Source organism: Abrus precatorius, unplaced genomic scaffold (assembly GCF_003935025.1).
Source record: "Abrus precatorius isolate BTA unplaced genomic scaffold, Abrus_2018 Scaffold8, whole genome shotgun sequence".
NCBI classification, from domain to species: Eukaryota; Viridiplantae; Streptophyta; class Magnoliopsida; order Fabales; family Fabaceae; genus Abrus; species Abrus precatorius.
This window is the reverse complement of record NW_020874428.1, coordinates 31,319,411-31,335,813: the sequence shown is the minus strand read 5'-3', so window position 1 is coordinate 31,335,813 and position 16,403 is coordinate 31,319,411. Positions and strand designations below refer to the sequence as shown.

At 31.0% G+C, this 16,403-nt stretch overlaps 3 protein-coding genes across 5 annotated transcripts; 2 read left to right on the top strand and 1 right to left on the bottom strand.

Moving 5' to 3' along the window:
- Nucleotides 1-370: 370 nt before the first annotated feature.
- LOC113874942 (tRNA pseudouridine synthase A 1) lies at nt 371-2,140 on the bottom strand. Of its 2 annotated transcripts, none has more exons than XM_027513256.1 (6): nt 2,088-2,140; nt 1,865-1,967; nt 1,457-1,596; nt 1,020-1,382; nt 806-868; nt 371-691 (listed from the first exon to the last, which is right to left on the bottom strand). In XM_027513256.1, the coding sequence occupies exons 1-6, from the start codon at nt 2,109-2,111 to the stop codon at nt 455-457; spliced, it is 930 nt and encodes a 309-aa protein (XP_027369057.1). In that variant the 5' UTR covers nt 2,112-2,140; the 3' UTR covers nt 371-454. The 2 variants fall into 2 exon arrangements, with proteins under 2 accessions (XP_027369057.1, XP_027369056.1); XM_027513255.1 differs by having other exon boundaries at nt 2,052-2,138.
- Nucleotides 2,141-4,456: 2,316 nt separating this feature from the next.
- Nucleotides 4,457-8,397, top strand: LOC113847097. 2 transcript variants are annotated; one of them, XM_027475964.1, is made up of 4 exons: nt 4,457-4,690; nt 5,161-5,513; nt 5,801-7,706; nt 7,935-8,397. In XM_027475964.1, the coding sequence occupies exons 2-3, from the start codon at nt 5,164-5,166 to the stop codon at nt 7,689-7,691; spliced, it is 2,241 nt and encodes a 746-aa protein (XP_027331765.1). In that variant the 5' UTR covers nt 4,457-4,690; nt 5,161-5,163; the 3' UTR covers nt 7,692-7,706; nt 7,935-8,397. The 2 variants fall into 2 exon arrangements, with proteins under 2 accessions (XP_027331765.1, XP_027331767.1); XM_027475966.1 differs by lacking the exon at nt 4,457-4,690 and having other exon boundaries at nt 5,205-5,331; nt 5,468-5,513; nt 7,935-8,280.
- A 1,044-nt stretch (nt 8,398-9,441) lies between these two features.
- LOC113847727 (late embryogenesis abundant protein D-29-like) lies at nt 9,442-11,054 on the top strand. Its single transcript, XM_027476981.1, has 2 exons — nt 9,442-10,603; nt 10,876-11,054. Exons 1-2 carry the CDS (start codon nt 9,544-9,546, stop codon nt 11,052-11,054), a joined length of 1,239 nt encoding a protein of 412 aa, XP_027332782.1. The 5' UTR covers nt 9,442-9,543.
- Nucleotides 11,055-16,403: the final 5,349 nt, after the last annotated feature.

Genomic DNA, 16,403 nt, shown 5'->3' with positions numbered 1-16,403 from the left:
ATTAACAAGACCTAATCAATTTTGTTCCTGACATTGGTACACATCAATCAATTTGATCCCTAATGATGGAGGTCAAAATGACTTAAAGAGTTGTTAAAGTTAAGAACTAAATTAACTAGTTTGATAATATTAGAAACCAGATTGATTGGTGTAGCAATCTCATGAAATAAATTGATAGACGATTATCAAAGTGATGGACTGTTTTCTTATATATATATATATATATATATATATATATATATCGTTGCTGAACTGCATATTTGCATTAAACAAATAGAGAACTTCAATCAAATTACATCTTTGAAACAAGCTTTAAAACAAAATTTATATTTTAGGCTCCAGGAATTTGAAGATCAAGAATCATGAAGCACAAATATCAGATAAATGTAAGAAATAAAAATAAGAAAAACCAATCCTAAGATATTTCGACTGTCTGTTTTGCTGCCTATTATAATCAAGTGAATGGAACCTTGCATTTTCTTATGGTATGATGCCTACCAAAACTATTTGCAGGGCAACCCTGTGGAGGCAATAGGTGACTTTCATCATAGTTGATAGAAACAAGACAAAGGCCATGAGGAGGGGCAGATAAGGAGTACTTTGCAAGCTCCGTGCGATCTCGACTTGCCAAAATATGTGGAACAATGTCAGGTGGGATAGCTTCCTTACCAATTTGAAGCAACAAAGCCACCTGGAAAAGCAAATAGATATGTTCATTGCTAAAGTGGAACAACTCAACTATACAGTAATTTTGCAACCACAGAATAATCTTTTAGATCATTCAGGAACAAGTAAAACTATCTACCATATTTCGGACTTGTCTATATAAGAAACCTGAGCCTTCAACTTCTAGTTGCAAAAGAGCTCCCTATACAAGGATATTGAAGCAATCACTAATCAGTCTTATAAGCTTTAAAAGTCTTAACAGACCAATAAGAAGATACAAACAGGATAAATACAGTGCAAACACTTATAATGATGTGAGTGGAAGAAACCTTGACTTAGAACTAGTTACGTACCATTTCTTTCACATCAAATCGGAGTATATGCTTCACTGGATCTATTACGCGATCATTGCGGGATGCATTGGCAAAAGCAGAGAAATCATGCTTCCCGACAAAATATTTTGCAGCTTCTCTCATAATGGCGCTATTGAGTTTATACACACTATGGTAAGCAAAATGTCGCTGGAATGGATCCATGATGGTATCATTGTATATCTTGTAATGGTAAATCTTACTTTTGGCAGAAAATCGAGCATGGAATTTAGCTGATGCAGGGCTGATCTCTCTAACTCGGATATCAGAAGGAAGAATACCATTCAAAGCTGCATGAAGTTCTTCCAGTGTATCATAGTTAAAAGGTGTAACAAAATGAGCAACCTGCAGACATTGTAAGTTTTAAATTTCCAATTGTTGTCACTGTTTAAAGAAACATTAAAGAAACAAAATCATACCTGACCCCAAGCATGGACTCCTGTATCAGTCCTACTTGCACCAACCAAACAGAGATCCTTCCTTTGAAGTTTTGTGGCTTGTATCAAAGCTTTCTCAACAGTGCATTGCACAGTAGGGGGAGATAGCTGATATTGCCAACCTGAAATATGATCATCATTCAAGATAAGGGAGGAATGGAATTCAATTGTTCAATTATCATACTCTACTTTTGCTCATTAATTCTGGAAAGTGCACCTTTCTAATAGCCTTAAGAATAGGATTGGTATCCTCCTAAAGTACAAGTCAATTCCCATGCCCATTCTCGCCCCAGAAATAAATAACGACCCATGTCAAAATGTTTGAGAAAGTTTAAGACTTTATGGGTGAAATTGAATGCCCAGAACGTGAAAATGAAGAGAGAAAGAAACCTGCGTAATGGGTTCCATCGTAAGCCAAAAGCAAGCGCCATTTATACCCATCTCGAATGGGCTTCACCCCATTTTCCACCTCCACAGGAACAGCAGAATTCAACTAAAATCCACCAAAAAATAGTGTTATTAATTATAAGATAAAGAGGTAACAACACAAAGAAAGGAAAAACGGATAGAGGAATACAAAAAGGAGAGAACATGGAGATGAAGATAGAACAACCAGTGCTCCTACTGCATAACTCATCTCACAAAATCAACGCCTCTTTCTTCTTTATCCATTTTAGTTTTGTAAATATGACTTCTCGCTGAACTAAATATTTTTGTTCCTCTTGGAATTTTTCAATTTCACTTTTTATTTTTTTTAAATAAGTCTTTAATAAGAAATTAATAACATATTTCTTTATTGTTTTTGTTAATTTTCTGTTAATTACCTTTTCATTTTAGTTTCCTATTCATTGAATGCTTTGGCGATAATCTCTAGTCAAGAATATATTAGATCAAAGTTATCTACTAAATAAATTAAATCAATTTTTTAAAAATCTTATAAATTAAAAAGGTCAAAGTTCACACATTTTAAACAAAATTAAACTTAATAAAGTAAATATTATAATAATAATGATAAATAATAATATGAAAATTTGTATCACTATTTGTTATTATTGTAGTAAATATACAGTATTATATTATTATATAATTATAATCTTATTTAAATATTTAAGTTGTTGAGTTATGCGTGAGTTTATGTTTATTAGCTTATATAATGGTAATATTTTACTTATTTAAAAAATATTACTATAAAATAATTATTTAAATAAGTTTACAAATTAAGTTAGACTTTTAAAAAATTTAAAATGTATATTAAAAAATAAACTATATAAGTTAAATGCAGTAACTTTGAACTTTATATTCGGAAATTAAATTATGTTTAGACCTACATAGATTAGCCTATCTTTACAGTTTACACTTATATAAATGATCAAATACAAAAATAAAAAAATAAAAAAATTACAAAGAACTAATTAAAGGACATTTGGGTATCAAGAGATATTTTATGAATTACTCATTTAAAAACAAATTAAAACTAATATACGAAAAAAACAATGTGATTTTAGTGTGAGCTTTTAATACTTAGAGGCGATAGTAATATGCAAATATATGTATTTTAAGAAATTGCTTGCACAAAAAACAATAATTTAAAATTATTGATCTTTAATATTAATGCACGCAGGTGATCTGATTAAAAAAAAATGTAAACTGGTGAAAAAAAAACCCTATAATTAGCATAAGATAAATACTAACTATTATCATAAGAGTATTATGTTTAAAAATGATAAATAAAAAATATAAATATTATTAATGTACTTTTAATACTGAAATTTCAATTACAATATATTCATAGTGTATTTTTATACTATCATTTACTTATAAATTGCTTTATTAATTAAAATAATTTACTTTTTAATAGTTGATTAAAAATGTATATCTCTTATTTATTTTATCAATTAATATTTCAAAACTCACAGCCCATCAAAATTTAATCCCTCCTAATAAAAAATTAGTTACAATTTTCTTGACCTGTAGTTTTAGAACTAGTTCTAATACAAAACCATAACTATTAATATAAATATTGTTATACCTTTACCAAAATATCATCATCAATTAGTAAATGTTAATACTTAAATGAGATAAATGTTAGGTAAAGAAAAAAGATGGAACAAGATACATATAGTTGTTTAGTGAGGATATACCAATTGACTGTTCCTTAAAATTTTCAAATAACAAAGTTTGGAAGCTAAAATAAAAATTAAAAAAATGTAGGGAATAATAATAAAAATATTTTGTTAAAAAAAAAACTATATCAAGATGTATATTAAAATATAATTTAAAAAATATATTTGATAATTCTCAAATAACACGCCTTTAAAATATTTAATAACAACACCCAGGTTACAAAAGATTGAATCCGAAATCATTTGTGACAAAATAAATTTTAAAAATCATGATATTTCTTTAAAATGTCTGACATACAAAAAATAATATATTTATCACAAATTAATTATAGTTTGGACCGTTGAATTTAAAAGTAATCCCGCAGAGCCATTTTGAAGGAAAGAGCTTCCATAATTTCAGAAAAATAAAAAATAATAATGTTTTTTTAATGGGATTTTTTTTTTAAAACAATATTAGAATAAAGTACAAATTTTAGAAAATTCTCAAAATATTTTTAAATAAATAAGACTCACGAAAAATTATTTTAAACACAAATATTTTTACATACATACGTGTTTGTGAGATAGATAATCACCACATCACAAAAATTTCATATATAATAAGAGGTGAAATGTTAATAAATGTAAATTTAATAATATTTAAAATATTATTTTGATAATGTAAATATTGTATTATAATAAATTAAACCTATTTTAAATATTTTACTCAAATAAATTAAAATAAATGCAATGCCATTTTAAAAATAATTATTTAGTCAAACAGGTAATCAAAGCAATTAAATATTGATTTAATTTAACATAAAATATAAGTGGGAGAAAGACAAGAGCTGCTTAAAGAGGAAAAGGGAAATAGATGTTTAGGAGAGGATAAAAAAGAAGTGTAGTGGTGTTTTTTGGAAATCAAAAGGTTGAAAGTGAAGTGACATCCACAAAACGTCGTCGTATAGGGAGGTTTCAGAAATTTGGGATTCAACACAACAGAAAACAGCTCTCTCCCTCCGATTGGTTCTTCGTCATCCTCTCTCCAAACAGAAATTTGGGATTCAACACCAACAATTACAGCTTCTTCGCTGTTTTTCATTCCTCCTTTTAGGTTACCTTTCAATCTTCTTCTTGCTCTTCCTTAGGGTTTCGTCATTCTTTTCCTTCAATTACATTTTTGCCATCCCCCTTTCCGTGATAATATTAATTATTTTGTTTTTCCCTTAATCATGAGTTTCACTTGTGGACATTTTTTTTTGAGGGCGGGGAGGGGGAGGGGGAGGGGGGCGCGGGTTGTTCGTTAAAGGTTGAATTTTTATCTCAATTCTCCATCTCTGATTGTGTTTTGTTTGTTGTATGTGTATTTTGCTTCTGAAATTTGATACCCAACAAGACTTGGATTTTGGGTAGTGGAATTTACTTGTTGGGCCTTTGCAATGAAGAGTTCAGAATGCTAAATGCGATCCATTTCATCGTTTATTTTCTACCGATACTTGACTTGAGTTCTTGCAGTTGTATTTTATCACTGGTACTTTTTCTGTTTTCAAGATAAATAAATATTATATATTTGATACTGGTTAGGCCATGGCTACGAGGAAAGTCATAGCTATATGTCAATCAGGAGGTGAGTTTGTGACCAATAAGGATGGATCATTGTCATATAATGGTGGAGATGCCTATGCAATTGACATCGATCAGCAGACAAAGTTGAGCGATTTTAAGTCAGAGATAGCAGAAATGTTCAACTGCAATGTAAGTACGGTGATTATCAAGTACTTCCTTCCTGGCAACAAGAAAACGCTTATTACAGTGTCAAAAGACAAGGATTTGCAACGCATGGTCAGTTTCCTAGGGGATGCTAACACGGTTGATGTGTTTGTTATGTCAGAGGAAGGAGCAGCGAGAAATAATACATCCAACATGCCTGGTAGTAGGTAGTTAGTTATTCACAAGTTTTGTTGATTTAGTATTCCTTTGTTCATCTCACATAGACTTCCATAGATACTGATAGACATTTATTATTTATGTAGTTTAATTTGGCCAATTAATGCAGAAATTTCTGCTTGGATATGATGATAAAGAGTTGTACATATTCTTTTTTAATACCACATTTCTAGAATCTCAGGTTGACCCAAAAATGAATGGTCATAGGTTGTGCTAGATTCATATGCATTTGATTGTGTATTGTTTTGAAAATCTTACAGAATGCTTGTTATTGCAGGTCAAGCAGGACAACTGTGTCAGAAGCCATTGTTCCTGTTGTTACTCCTGTTGATGTCATCGTTGACGCTGTCCAATCCATAGATCAAGTTGAGGTAGATGGAGCTAATGGAGCCCTTGCGCCTTCTACTTTTTCTGGGACCGTTGTTGACAAAAATTGTAAAGCTGCACAACAGTGGGAAAATACCATTACTGGTGTGGGCCAAAGGTTTAATAGTTTTAGTGAATTTCGAGATGCTTTGCATAAATTCTCTATTGCTCATGGGTTTGCTTACAAATATAAGAAAAATGATAGTCACCGTGTAACAGTCAAATGTAAATCTCAAGGTTGTCCTTGGAGAATATATGCATCAAGGTTGTCAACCACTCAATTGATTTGTATTAAGAAAATGCATTATAATCATATTTGTGAAGGATCTGTCGTTAAAGCTGGTTATCGAGCAACTAGGGGTTGGGTGGGAAGTATTATAAAAGAGAAATTGAAGGATTCACCCAATTACAAGCCAAAGGATATTGCTGATGACATAAAACGGGAGTATGGGATTCAGTTAAACTATTCTCAAGCATGGCGTGCAAAAGAAATTGCAAGAGAGCAACTTCAAGGCTCCTATAAAGAGGCATATACCCAGTTACCATTCTTCTGTGAGAAGATAAAAGAGACCAATCCAGGAAGTTTTGCCGCATTCACGACAAAAGAGGACTCAAGTTTCCATCGTCTCTTTGTATCATTTCATGCATCAATATCCGGTTTTCAGCTAGGCTGTCGTCCCCTCATTTTCCTTGACAGAACACCTTTAAACTCAAAGTACCAAGGGGAGTTATTGGCTGCAACTGCTGTGGATGGAAATGACAGCATTTTTCCTGTAGCCTTTGCTGTTGTAGATGCCGAGACTGAAGATAACTGGTATTGGTTTCTGCAGGAACTGAAATTAGCAATATCGACTTCTGAGCATATCACGTTTGTTGCAGATTTTCAGAGTGGTTTAAAGAAGTCATTGTCTGAGATATTTGAAAAATGCTACCACAGCTATTGTTTACGCCACCTTGCTGAGAAATTGAACAAAGACTTGAAGGGACAATTTTCTCATGAGGCCAGACGTTTCATGATTAATGATTTTTATGCTGCTGCTTATGCACCCAAATTGGAGACTTTTGAACGTTGTATTGAGAACATAAAAGGTATTTCTCCTGAAGCCTATGATTGGGTCATACAAAGTGAGCCAGAGCACTGGGCGAATGCATTCTTTAATGGAGCAAGATATAATCTTCTGTTATCAAATTTTGGACACCAATTCTACAGTTGGGTGTCAGAGGCACACGAATTGCCAATTACTCAAATGATTGACACATTACGAGGTAAGATGATGGAAGCTATTTACACACGAAGGGTGGAATCTAATCAATGGGTGACAAAGTTGACACCATCCAAGGAGGAAATGCTCCAAAAGGAAACATCAGTTTCTAGTTCCCTTCAAGTTTTGCTCTCACAAGGTAGTACATTTGAGGTTCGTGGAGAATCTGTTGATATTGTTGATATTGATAACTGGGATTGTAGTTGCAAGGGATGGCAACTTACTGGCATACCTTGTTCCCATGCCATCGCTGTCTTGGAATGTGTTGGTAGCAGCCCTTATGATTATTGTTCGAGATACTTCACAGTTGAGAATTATCGATTAACATATGCAGAATCCATTCACCCTGTGCCAAATGTTGACAGACCAGTCCAGAGTGAATTGTCTCTAGCAGTGACTGTAACCCCTCCGCCAACTAAACGCCCTCCAGGTCGGCCAAAAATGAAGCAGGTTGAATCAATAGACATAATTAAACGTCAGCTTCAGTGCAGTAAGTGCAAGGGACTTGGCCACAATAGGAAGACATGCAAACTTTCATAGTAGTATTACAGCATAGTAAGCAGTTCTCTCTCTCTCTGTTTGCATGCACTTGGGCCCTTGTATACAATGTATCTGCATGCTTTTCTTTCTAAGCTTTACATTATAGCAAGTTTGCTGCTTCCTAAAGTATTGCATCTGTCTGAAATGTTTAACCATGCACATCGAAGCTTATACTGGTTATTTGGAGTATGATTATTTTTACCAGTACAATGACCCAAGATGTCTGTAAAATTTGTGACGCAGGGACTATTTTTGAAGCAAAATGCATATCTTTGTTTGGAGCTATTTCCAACAATGGTAGAGAATTGAGATACATTTTAGTGGCTGAATTGGATTTGGTTCGATTCGAATCTCCAAAATTCTTGTGCTGACTATCTAGAGATTATCTGATTGTGATAGTAGTCAGTTTTTGTCTTGTTTTGCTCTATCCAATGTTATCTGCCAGAGAACAGTTTACTTCCATCTCGTGGAGTACATATATTTTGTATAATGTTAGTGTTAAGATAGAAGGGAAACAGAGAGTTATCAGTGTAGTAGGCTTTCATTGTAGCCATTTTCTCTTCAATTTAAATTTATAATTTTTCTCTCTCCATTCATTTTCTTTCCTCTCAATCAAACAAGAGATTATAGTAAGCTAGAGAGAAGTTGAAACAATTGATTTATATTCAAAATCGTTGCTAAAATGTAGTCTGAGACGTTTTCATTGGACCAGCCTATGTCAAGCGATATGAAGAAACTTTTATGTATTGAGTTTTTTTTTTCTGAATTCGATTTTTATGTATGAAGAAACTTTAGAAACAGAAATTATACCACTACATATTAATCGGAAAATAACCTATTTGTCATATGCATTTGTAAAATTTTATTTATTAATTGGAGAAGCAAGAAAAGGTCATTGCACCTAAAATCAATTATGGTGCCTCAAAAAATGTTGAGAAATAATATTGTAAAACATAGCCAATAACGTTAACTCGATAAGCAGAGCATTGGATGCTTAATTTTTTCGTGTCAAATGAAATTCTAATTCTTTCACGGTTAAAGAAGACTGTAACAAGATTAATGCAATTTGCAAAATTCTCATGACCCGAAAATATTCACGAAAGATTGATTATGATATTATTGTAATGTGCTGTTTCCCTATTCTTGGAACTAGACTTGTTAGGATTTAGGAGAGGCTCGCATACCTGAGTGAGATAAAAAAAATCTTCATTAGGTGGCTCAATATTTCTATACTTACCTTACACTATCTTTAAATCATGTTATTCAATTACATTTTATCACTTTTTGTCTGATTATTTTTCTCCCAAAATATATACCCCCAACAAAATGTGAACAAATCATCTTCAATAAAATATAGTTGTAGGGATACAACCTCGCCATAATCAGGATAGCACGGTTGCACTTGCATATAATCCAATGGCGGTGCCACATAGATAATCATAAAAATATAAGTAAAAGGAATATTCGAGACTACAAGAAGAGGCCAGAAAAGAACTAGTTCCAATCTACTATCTTTTCACTCGGTGCATCCATGTTCCATCCAAACATAGACACGCGCCAACATGGAAAGTGCAGCATAAGAATTTAATCAAATGATGGCATGCATTTTGACACCTTTCATTCTGTAACTGACACGTAAATTTTGACATCAGGGTAACCAAGCCACGTTGCATGACTCACACAGCCCGTGACCCATGTTCATCAACTCACTCCCTTATAAACCTCTCCATTCTAAACCTCCCTCCACGACTACCTGCACTTCCCTAGTTATCTAACTTCCATTCAGAACAGAAAGGCACTAACTTTTTGATTTTGTTCCAACATATATACATTGGTGCAAACATATGTGATTATGGCTTTGAGGGTGGTTTTGGTTTTGGCGATGGTGGCAGTTGCTCTGCATTGTAACTGTGCTAGTGTCGGGCACATGCCTTCAAACATAAATGAAGGTCACGATTTTCAGGAGGTTAAAGACAAGACGACCCAAACTGCTAACAAAGCAGGGGAAACAGCAAAAGAGGGTAAAGAAGCCTCAGAATCATGGACTGAATGGGCTAAAGACAAACTCAGTGAAGGACTCCGGTTTAAACATGATCAAGAACCCAAGGACACCACTACTAAGAAAGTTTCTGACTGTGCCTCAGACGCTGCACAAAAAACCAAGGATTATGCCAGTGACACTGCACAGAAATCCAAGGACTACGTTGGTGACACGGCACAAAAGACCAAGAATTATGCCGATGATGCTGCCCAGAAAACCAAGGACGCGGCTCAGAAGACCAAAGACTATGTAGGTGATGCTGCTCAGAAAACCAAAGATTCTGCTGCTCAGAAGGCGAAAGATTATGCCAGTGATGCTGCTCAGAAAGCGAAAGAATATGCGGGTGATGCTACCCAGAAGACCAGAGAATATGCGGGTGATGCTGCCCAGAAGACCAGAGAATATGCGGGTGATGCTGCCCAGAAGGCCAGAGATTATGCTGGTGATGCTGCCCAGAAGACCAAAGAATATGGTGGTGATGCTGCCCAGAAGGCCGGAGATTATGCTGGTGATGCTACTCAGAAGACCAAAGATTATGCCAGTAGTAGTGCTCAGAAGGGCAAAGATTATGCCGGCGATTCGGCTCAGAAAAGCAAAGATTATGCCAGTGATGCAGCACAGGATGCCAAAGAGTATGCCAATGATGCAGCACAGAAGACCAAAGACTATGCTGGTAATGCTGCTCAGAAGACCAAAGAGGCATCTGATTATGGCAGTGACACTGCTCAGAGGACCAAAGATTATGCCACTGATGCTACCCAGAGAACCAAAGGGGCTTCTGATTATGCCAGTGACACTGCTCAGAAGACCAAAGACTATGCTGGTGACAAAGCTCAGAGAACCAAAGAAAAGGTCCAAGACATTGCTTCTGGTTGGTAAAAACTGACTTCATTTTTATTAAAAACATTTCTGTTTTTATAGACCAAAACCATTTTGACACACTTAACGTTTATTCCTGCATTGAAAAGTTTCACACAGCAAAACACTAGAATAATATGTACAAGATTAGGCTCTTCATTCCACAAAGATAGATTAACGTGCCCTTTATCTCAACATGATATTATTTTTGGTACACTTATTTTTATAATAATTCAATGACACTTATGGTAAAGCTAGTTCAATTTGTCCTTATGTGATGATCAGAGGCTGGTCAATACAGTGCGGAGAAGGCAAGGGAAATGAAAGACATTGCAGCAGAGAAGGCTAGTGACATAGCAAATGCAGCCAAGGAAAGCATAGCCTCTAACTACGAGGCTGCAAAGCAAAAATCACAAGAAGTCAAAGACAAATTAGGTGGAAAACACCGGGATGCTGAGCTTTGAGATGCTCCCTCACCAATTCACCAATCAACAATCGTCATGCACCTCTTAATTATGCCACAAGAGTTATCCAATTCTGCCATAAATAATCTTTTTTGTATATATGGGTGGTGTGTCTCTTTTTGTAGTCTCTAGAGTTTGGTCTGAAATATTTGCAACTACATGGCCCAAGATGGAATGCTTTGTTATTTATATCAAATACATGATCATGTTTTCTTTAACATTTGCTTCAGAATTAATGGATGCAAACCCTCAACGTGTCATTTCTTTGAATATTTTTCATATATTAAAAAGAGTGTGTTGCAATATTTAACAGCTGAATGGGTAGTAAATGTCTAAATTGGAGACATTGCATATCATGTTAGCTTATATATTGAACGCTTTAATTAACCTCCTTCAAAATTGTTTTTTTCATCTGTTAGAAGACTCCTGAAGTGTCATCACACTCGCACAAATTAGTTGTTTTTGATAGAATTAATTTTGACAAAACATGTTATATATTTTTATACAGACTTAAATTATTAAGTGTAGGTTTATTTATTATTATATGATCAATATAACTAAAATTGGTCGAAGACGATAAAAATATATATATTATCCTGTTTAGACAGTTAAGAAAATAACTATTTTCATAATTAAAATTAATGAGGTCAATTGTAATTTTTTATATTATTGCATATCATGCTGTACTCGTTGAACGTTGAACTCGTTAAAAACCTCTAATAAATTGATAATTGTGTTTGTTGTGAATTGCTGAGATTGATGACAGAGAATACTTATGAATTTATCAATTGGATAAATCAACAAAATTATTAACATAAAAGAAAAAAACTCTTGGTTTTTTCCCCAAAAACCAAAGAGTTTCTGTCAAAAAGGGCAATGTACTTTTGGATGCATCCCAGTGAATGATGACCCAATAAGGAATGGAAATGTTTGCTCAAGCAGATTCTGAAACCTGCAAGTGTAGTGTACCATAAGAGGCAACCCTGTTATTGAATAAGTTCCAATTATAAACTTATTCAATTGGTTGGGATATTTGCACTTAAGAAGGGGAGAGGGAGATCTCACGAAGTACGTTATGTTGTGTTGTCACTATCAATATATGAAGTCAAATAAATATACGATCTTACAGATTTTCAACACATGGATAAGTCAAGACCTTGAGAAACATGTGGTTTCACAAATACACACGCCACCAACACCCACAAATAATTCACTAATTTAATAATATATGAGAAAAATTAATGGAATCATGTTATTACATGTTATTATATTATATATATATATATATATATATATTTTTTTAAATTAACAGCTATAAATTTTTTAATATTTTAAAGATCAGTATTAACATTTTTTTAGCTTGTGAAAGAGGATATCAAATCTTCTTAATTACAAGAGATACCGTAAATTTTTCATAAATAATTAATACTATTTAAATTTTATTTAAAATTTGATTTTTGGAGAAAAAAAAAAATTATTTGACTCGATTTCTTGTTTGAGAATTTTTAATTAAAAAAAAGGTCTAAGATACTTTTAATATCGTGTGTTTCTAAATTTTCTTAATTTAAATTTTTTTGTTAACACATTATTTTTCTCTCTTTTCTAACCTTTTAAACTTTTCCCTTTTCCTTTGGGCAAGATAAACACACACTGTTTGCTGGGGAGCATCACGTGTATAAGATGGTAAGTGCAAACTATTAAGCATTAACTAACAAACATGTGCGTAGTTGGTGACGAAACAGGACAACTACTATCTATAATAATAAAGGTTGGTGTGGGAGCATAAAAGCAGAAAAACTAATTTGATTTTGTGTTTCGTTTTTATTTCATAAAACATAAAAGTAGAAAAATTAATCATATATGCATTTTTGTTGAAAAACCATATTTTGTGTCTCTTTTTTAGGGAGAGGATATGAGAATGCAAGTTGTGGTCGACCTTTGTTTGAAGCGATGTCTTTTTTCGAATGATTCTATATGCCAATCATATATTCCATATGCCAATTATAAAGGCATTGAAAAATTAATCAATCAATGCAAAATTTTTCTATACTGATTCTATATGCCAATTAATCTCAAGAAGAAGACAAATTCTAGGGATGACAATGGGTAGGGTATGGGTAGGGTACTACAGTACCCATCTCCATACCCGCGTTTTAAAAAAATACCCGTACCCGGACCTATACCTGCGTGGGTATGAACATTAATCCCCGTACCCGTACCCTCTGGGTACCCGCATACCCGTCTTGTACCCATTACCCGCGCTTGTTTGAGAAAAAAATGTTTATAAAGAAAAAAATGTTTATATAATTTCACATAAGTAGCATAATAATACAAAAATTCAATATGTAGTTGTCGAACAAGGTACAAATATAGATAAAAAACAAATATTCAAATATCATAAATGTTAAATGTATCTTAATATAATAATTTTCTAGACTAAAATTCTTAGAAACAATAAGCAAAACTAAACACACAAGTTATTTGTCAGTGATAATCCTATCTTGTGTGAGATTTGATTGATTGGTAATGTCAGAACGACAACGAAATATATCTGTACAATGGTTGTCCCTTCGTGTGGGATCACTTAGTAACCTCTTGTGACGGCATTAAAAACTAACTCTAATGAATAACATTTTATAGTTATTAAGTTTTAGTGAGACAGACATTGATAATGTGAATAGAGTTAGAGTAGAGAAGTTCAATACTAACGATAGAAAGTTGATACATAAAATATTTTTTTTAACTTTTGAATTTGAAAGTGTAAGAAAAATAATAGATTTAATTAAAATAATAAATATAATATATATATATATATATATATTAATACCAGTATTTTTTAACTCATATACTATACGAAAGTATTTTATCAAAAATATAAATTTTTAAAAAATTATTTTAGTGAATTAAATATTTATAATATATATAAATTTTAAAAAAATTTGAATAAAAGATAAATAGTTATAATAAAATTTTATAATAAAGAAATATACGTGTATATTAAAAAAAATTATACTTTTTTATCTTAAAAAAATTAACAAATAAAAATTAACAATAATTTTTTTATATTTATATCTTTTCAAAAACTTCTTTGAATGTGAATAAATAGTAAGAATAATATTATTTAGATTCAATAGATTATAGTTGTGCTTGTAATACATATGTTGCATAAAAAAATATTATTTTAAATTAAAATATAAAAATAAAATTTAAATATTATTAATAAATAATAAGTTTACGGTAATAGTAGGTGATTGTAAAATTTATAATATATTTATTATTTATCATTCACTTTATGATTTAATCATCAATATGATTTTATTAATAAAAATATTTGTGTAAAAAATATTTTATGTGTGTCATATATAAATAATATTTTAAAAAAAGTCAATCTCATATTAACTATGTAATAATTAAATTGTGTTAGCCTAATTAAATGATATAAAATAGTAAATAAATTTTTTTATTAAAAATATAAACCAAAATAAATTTTTTGGTTTACTTTATTATTAAATATATTTTTATATTAATCTTATATAACTTCACATAAGTAATATAATAATACAAAAATTCAATTCATAATTATAGAATAAAGTTTAAGCATATATATATATATGCGGGTATGGAGCAGGGTGGGTACTTAGATACCCATACCTGCACCCATCCCCATTAAAATTTGCGGATTTTTACCCACACCCATACCCGTACCCGTATAGCGGGTAAATACCCTACCCATTGTGGGTAAATTTTGCGGGTGCTCATCGGGTACGGTACTTTACCCATTGACATCCCTACAAATTACATACTAATCAAACGTTAAAATGATAAGTACTGTACAAATTCATTCGAAAATTTTTGTAATTTTAAAATTAACCATTTTTTCTGATTAAGGGAAAATGGGAAAAAATCTTCATGCTTTATTATTATTATTATTGTTTTTATCTTTATAAACAACTATAAAAATGTATCTTATTTTCAATTCTTCCGAAATTCGACGAAGAAATGATAAAAATAACTATATTTATGCATTCATAAAAAGAAAACACATAACAATGCTATTTTTATAATTATTAAATAATACTGTTTAAATATAAGTATGTGCGCTATAATATTAATTTTCTTTCACCAAATTGTTGCATGATGTTTTTTTAATATTATCATGCTATAATATTACGTGATATTTTTTTAAAAATATGTATGCAACAACTTTAAATTAATTATTTCAAAATTTTATTTTTTATTATATAAATTTAAACTTTTCATGCTTTTTACCGTTCATTTTTTATAAATTGTTACAGTTATTTTTCTATTTCTTTTGTACAAATAGTAATTAAAGGTACATTGATTTTTTTATAAACTATGAAAAATATATTTTGTTACATATTATTGTTATTTATTTATAAGTTCTGCTAACTTCTATTTTTCCAAATACAATACTTAAAATTATCTTTTAATATTTTATTATACAAAATTAAATTAGTAAAATAATAAAAAAATTTACAGTAAATACATGAAAATACTCATTACCATTCATAATAATTATTATACTAAGCACACTAAATAATTAACTATTATTATGTCGGAATTTTTATAATAATAATCCATGTTCTAATGAAACCATACAAGCTCCTCGAAAGCCGATTCCATTAACATAATCCAGCCAAAAGAAAAGACAAAGACCTTCTGATTCGTATTACTAAACTACGCATTATGTAAAATTAATTAAAGAATATATTTAATTTTTTATTATTAATGGGAGTTACTTGAGGTGGTATGTATTTATTTTTATTTAAAACAGTTTTAATTTAATTAGTATATATTATTAAAAATTTAATTTATTAAATTGTGTTTTTGAACTAGATTAAAATTATCGCATATTAAAGAAAAAATAAAACGAAACTTTACTCTAAAGTTATCAAGTTGTTTGCGAGAGTGCATGTGCTGATGTGCATTTCTGCAATGCCATCATCCTACCTGGCTACTAATGATTGAGGATTATAATAATAATAATAACAATAATAATAATAATAATATCTACGCCTAACATAAAATTTATTTTTCTAAAGTTATGATGCAATAATCCATGTTTTTAAAATTTGTTTGAGTAATATTTCATTTAACTTAGCGCTTTTCATTTTTATATGTTTTATTGTGTTTTCACTTTTACTATTAGGCTTTTGCATATATTTTTAATAATTTAATTTTAATGTATGGCTAGTGCGTATAAATATTTTATATTATTAACTAGTTTAAATATAATTTTTTAACATATTTATTGTAAAAATTAATCATGATCTCTAATATGATAACATTATAATATAAAAAGAAAATATATTAACAATATATTTTAAT